The sequence below is a fragment of the Rhinichthys klamathensis genome, unplaced genomic scaffold (assembly GCF_029890125.1).
Source record: "Rhinichthys klamathensis goyatoka isolate OS25496 unplaced genomic scaffold, OSU_Roscu_1.1 h1tg000216l_1, whole genome shotgun sequence".
Lineage (NCBI taxonomy): Eukaryota > Metazoa > Chordata > Actinopteri > Cypriniformes > Leuciscidae > Rhinichthys > Rhinichthys klamathensis.
The window spans coordinates 1,777,501-1,782,500 of record NW_026606741.1 but is presented as its reverse complement, the minus strand read 5'-3'; the positions used below and the strand labels follow the sequence as shown (position 1 = coordinate 1,782,500).

The 5,000-nt window shown below is 39.8% G+C and overlaps 1 protein-coding gene across 1 annotated transcript in view; it reads left to right on the top strand.

The window, feature by feature from the left end:
* aasdhppt (aminoadipate-semialdehyde dehydrogenase-phosphopantetheinyl transferase) overlaps window positions 1-2,394 on the top strand; it is a 15,952-nt gene extending 13,558 nt beyond the window's left edge. The window contains exons 5-6 of the mRNA XM_056264143.1: window positions 2,044-2,112; window positions 2,184-2,394. Coding sequence (XP_056120118.1) covers window positions 2,044-2,112; window positions 2,184-2,348 — 234 coding nt within the window. The 3' untranslated portion in view covers window positions 2,349-2,394. The remainder of the gene's footprint in view (window positions 1-2,043; window positions 2,113-2,183) is intronic.
* Window positions 2,395-5,000: the final 2,606 nt, after the last annotated feature.

Genomic DNA, 5,000 nt, shown 5'->3' with positions numbered 1-5,000 from the left:
GCACAACCTTGAGGCGGATGGGCTACAACAGCAGAAGACCCCACCAGGTACCACTCATCTCCACTACAAATAGGAAAAAGAGGCTACAATTTGCAAGAGCTCACCAAAATTGGACAGTTGAAGACTGGAAAAATGTTGCCTGGTCTGATGAGTCTCGATTTCTGTTGAGACATTCAGATGGTAGAGTGAGAATTTGGCGTAAACAGAATGAGAACATGGATCCATCATGCCTTGTTACCACTGTGCAGGCTGGTGGTGGTGGTGTAATGGTGTGGGGGATGTTTTCTTGGCACACTTTAGGCCCCTTAGTGCCAATTGGGCATCGTTTAAATGCCACGGCCTACCTGAGCATTGTTTCTGACCATGTCCATCCCTTTATGGCCACCATGTACCCATCCTCTGATGGCTACTTCCAGCAGGATAATGCACCATGTCACAAAACTCGAATCATTTCAATTGGTTTCTTGAACATGACAATGAGTTCACTGTACTAAAATGGCCCCCACAGTCACCAGATCTCAACCCAATAGAGAAATATGGTGGAACGGGAGCTTCGTGCCCTGGATGTGCATCCCACAAATCTCCATCAACTGCAAGATGCTATCCTATCAATATGGGCCAACATTTCTAAAGAATGCTTTCAGCACCTTGTTGAATCAATGCCACGTAGAATTAATACAGTTCTGAAGGTCGAAAGGGGGTCAAACACAGTATTAGTATGGTGTTCCTAATAATCCTTTAGGTGAGTGTATATACACTCACCGGCCACTTTATTAGGTACCCCATGCTAGTAACGGGTTGGACCCCCTTTTGCCTTCAGAACTGCCTCAATTCTTCGTGGCATAGATTCAACAAGGTGCTGGAAGCATTCCTCAGGGAGTTTGGTCCATATTGACATGATGGCATCACACAGTTGCCGCAGATTTGTCGGCTGCACATCCATGATGCGAATCTCCCGTTCCACCACATCCCAAAGATGCTCTATTGGGTTGAGATCTGGTGACTGTGGAGGCCATTTTAGTACAGTGAACTCATTGTCATGTTCAAGAAAACCAATTTGAAATGATTAGAGCTTTGTGACATGGTGGAAGTAGCCATCAGAGGATGGGTACATGGTGGCCATAAAGGGATGGACATGGTCAGAAACAATGCTCAGGTAGGCCGTGGCATTTAAACGATGCCCAATTGGCACTAAGGGGCCTAAAGTGTGCCAGGAAAACATCCCCCACACCATTACACCACCACCACCAGCCTGCACAGTGGTAACAAGGCATGATGGTTCCATGTTCTCATTCTGTTTACGCCAAATTCTGACTCTAACATTTGAATGTCTCAACAGAAATCGAGACTCATCAGACCAGGCAACATTTTTCCAGTCTTCAACTGTTCAATTTTGGTGAGCTCTTGCAAATTGTAGCCTCTTTTTCCTATTTGTAGTGGAGATGAGTGGTACCCGGTGGAGTCTTCTGCTGTTGTAGCCCATCCGCCTCAAGGTTGTGCGTGTTGTGGCTTCACAAATGCTTTGCTGCATACCTCGGTTGTAACGAGTGGTTATTTCAGTCACTGTTGCCCTTCTATCAGCTCGAACCAGTCTGGCCATTCTCCTCTGACCTCTGGCATCAACAAGGCATTTCCGCCCACAGAACTGCCGCTCACTGGATGTTTTTTCTTTTTCGGACCATTCTCTGTAAACCCTAGAGATGGTTGTGCGTGAAAATCCCAGTAGATTAGCAGTTTCTGAAATACTCAGACCAGCCCTTCTGGCACCAACAATCATGCCACGTTCAAAGTCACTCAAATCACCTTTCTTCCCCATACTGATGCTCGGTTTGAACTGCAGGAGATTGTCTTGACCATGTCTACATGCCTAAATGCACGTAGTTGCCGCCATGTGATTGGCTGCTTAGAAATTAAGTGTTAACGAGCAGTTGGACAGGTGTACCTAATAAAGTGGCCGGTGAGTGTATATCTTGCCTAGGCCTATATGTAATACAATTCAATGGTTGGAAGTTAAAAAGCGTAAAAACTCGTCCTGTTTTTCAGGAGAGCTTATTGGACAAAGATCATCACGTGGCTGTGGCGCTGGGAAAGCCAGATATCAGCGCGTCTAAAGTGAGTTTACAGATGTTACACAACTTTAGACGTCAGCGCAGTTCGGGACATCATACTTCTTTGTTTTATAGGAGGACGGTGGAAGTTTGTGTGAAGCTCCGCCCCTTTCGTTCACTCACTTGAGTTTCAGTGATCTGGTGTCTAGAGCCACGCCCCTAACCGAGGAAGACTCCGCCCACTGGGAGAGATTTCACAGCAAAAAGGAAGCGCCTTCAAGGCAAAGTGAACAGCAGTGACCCTTGAATGCAAATATATGTAAATAAAGTACATGTTTATATATTCCTTGTTCGTTCGGGGTCGTTTCTGTTCTGTAAGATCTTTTGACACTTTAACTTTATTACTTAAAGGGGTGGTTGATTATGATTTCACTTTTCTAACTTTAGTTAGTGTGTAATGTTGCTGTTTGAGCACAAACAATATCTGCAAAATTACAACACTCAAAGTTCAAAGCAAAGGGAGATATTTGCTTTTAAAGAAATCGTTTTTTATTCCTCCCAGTGACATCACCAACCCTAAAATTTACATAACCCCGCCCCCTGGGAACGCGATTTATAGATTATCGTGACAGAATATGCTAATCAATGACTAGAAGATAAATAAATTCATCAACTAACTATTCAGAGATGTCCTGTTGCTTCTACATGTTGTCACTTCTTCTTGGGTCTCTCCATCTTTGTCTGACTCGGGTTTGAACATAAAAGACTAAAAGTTTTTGAAATTTTCAGTGCGTGTGTGTGTGAGGTAAAAGGACACGAGCTCTTGAAGCTCCGCCCCCTGTGCCGGGAGCAGCAGCTCATTTGCATTTAAAGGGACAGACACAAAAACGGTGTGTTTTTGTTCAACCTCAAAAAGTGACAATTTTATCATGCTATAAAATGATCTGTGGGGTTTTTAGAGCTAAAACTTCAAACACACACTCTGGGGACATCAGAGACTTTATAAAAGGGCATTATACCACCCCTTTAAGGCGACTTATGACATTGTTTTCATATTTTAACCATTATTTGAAATGCCAATATTGTCAAACTGATTTGTTTAGAGAGAAGCAAACCCAAATACTACAGCACAAAACATCTCAGAATTCATTAAATCTATTTTTCTGATATTTGTGCTGCTGTTTTCCCTCCAAAATGATGTAATTTCCTGGAGGATGATGTCATGAAGGAACTGGCTTTAGGTAGTTAATGGGATCAAACTCTACTTATCCAGTGCATGACACATCCGATGGGAACATGAAAATGTACTGCATAGTATGAATGACCCATTTATGTAAGAGATGAGTTTATTTTCCCAACCTACACCTCCAAATGTCTCTCTCTTTCTCTGTCTCGTTCCCTCCATCTGCCACCATCTATTTTTATCTGCAGACATTCAGCAGGCCATTAGGACTGTGTGTTTGGAGGGTCCTGCTTTTAACAAATCGGACACAGGTATGCATTTCCGCTCGTGTGTTGTTAACTGCAGGACTGCGTTTCATTTGTCCAGCCAAGCCCCGCCCCTCGCGCTTGATTGACAGGAGTGTCAGCCACTCAGATCGTGAGCCACTGAGCCTGTCCAAACTCATACAGCAGAGTTTAAAACAGCAAAGTCAATTACAGCACAAGCAGAACGGTCAAGGGTGAACGAATGGAAAACGCAGATGGGATCTTGTTTAGATTAAACTTTACGCTGATGTAATTACATTTTCTCCAAAGTAGGAAAGATAGAGAGATTGAACATTTGAATATAAATGAGATTCTATCATGCGAATTTAAGGTGATGCTTCACAATAAGATTTTTATTTATCAACATTAGTTAAGTACGTTTAACAAAGATGAATAAATGCTGTAGAATTATTGTTTATGTTAATTTTACACGTTCTAATACATTTTTTAATTCAAAAGCTTAATGCACTGTGAACTAAGATGAACAAAAAATTAACTATTTTTATTAACTACCATTAACAAAAGTTAACAAACGTGGAAATATATTGCTCATAGGTAGGTTATGTTAAGTTTATGAATGAGATCTTATTGTAAATCATTACCCAATTTAATAATGCAGTCTAATTAAAGTCTGCTGCACATAATTTGCAATTTTCTTGAAGATGTCCATAAACCAGACACATTTTTTTTAATATGATACAATATCATAAATAAATTCTACATTTTGGCTTTTCATTTTTTAAATGAAGCGGAATGTTTTTGCTGTGAAATTTATATATTTATATATAATTATTGAGAGATTGTATATAATATACAATAAATAATTTATAAATTATATGTAATAATATATAATTTATATATACAGTGTTTATACACACACATATACTATATATATATATATATATTATAATAAAAACTAAGAGATGTATATAAGAGCAGGAATATTATGCTGATTTTACCACAGTTGCCTGTGTTTTATTGGCTTGACATGAAGCATATTGGTGATGTTTATTTACATTAATTAATAGTATTTTTAATGAATAGTTGCTGGATCGTAATGTAGTTTGACTATAAGCTAAATACAGTGCATGTTTTACAACTTCTAACATGATTTTGATGCAATAATTATCTGTTTAATAGTGAAATATAGCATAATACAGTCCAATACGATGCTGAAACATGCATGTGTGTGCTTGTGTGCATTGGACTTCTTTATTCTCCTGAAACCTATATATCTATATACTGAAATCTAATGGATATATATATCTATATATATATATATTAGGCTATATATGTTCTCCTGAACGCCTCATAAACCGGGAGAGCGAGCGAGAGCGGCGATGAAGAGAACAGCTCTTCTACTGGGAGTATTTCAGATTTATCAGTCTCGAGTAAATCAGCATTGAAGGAGTGAGATGCATTAGTGTGTGTGTGTGTGTGTGTCTGTTTTCTGTCAGTCTGATG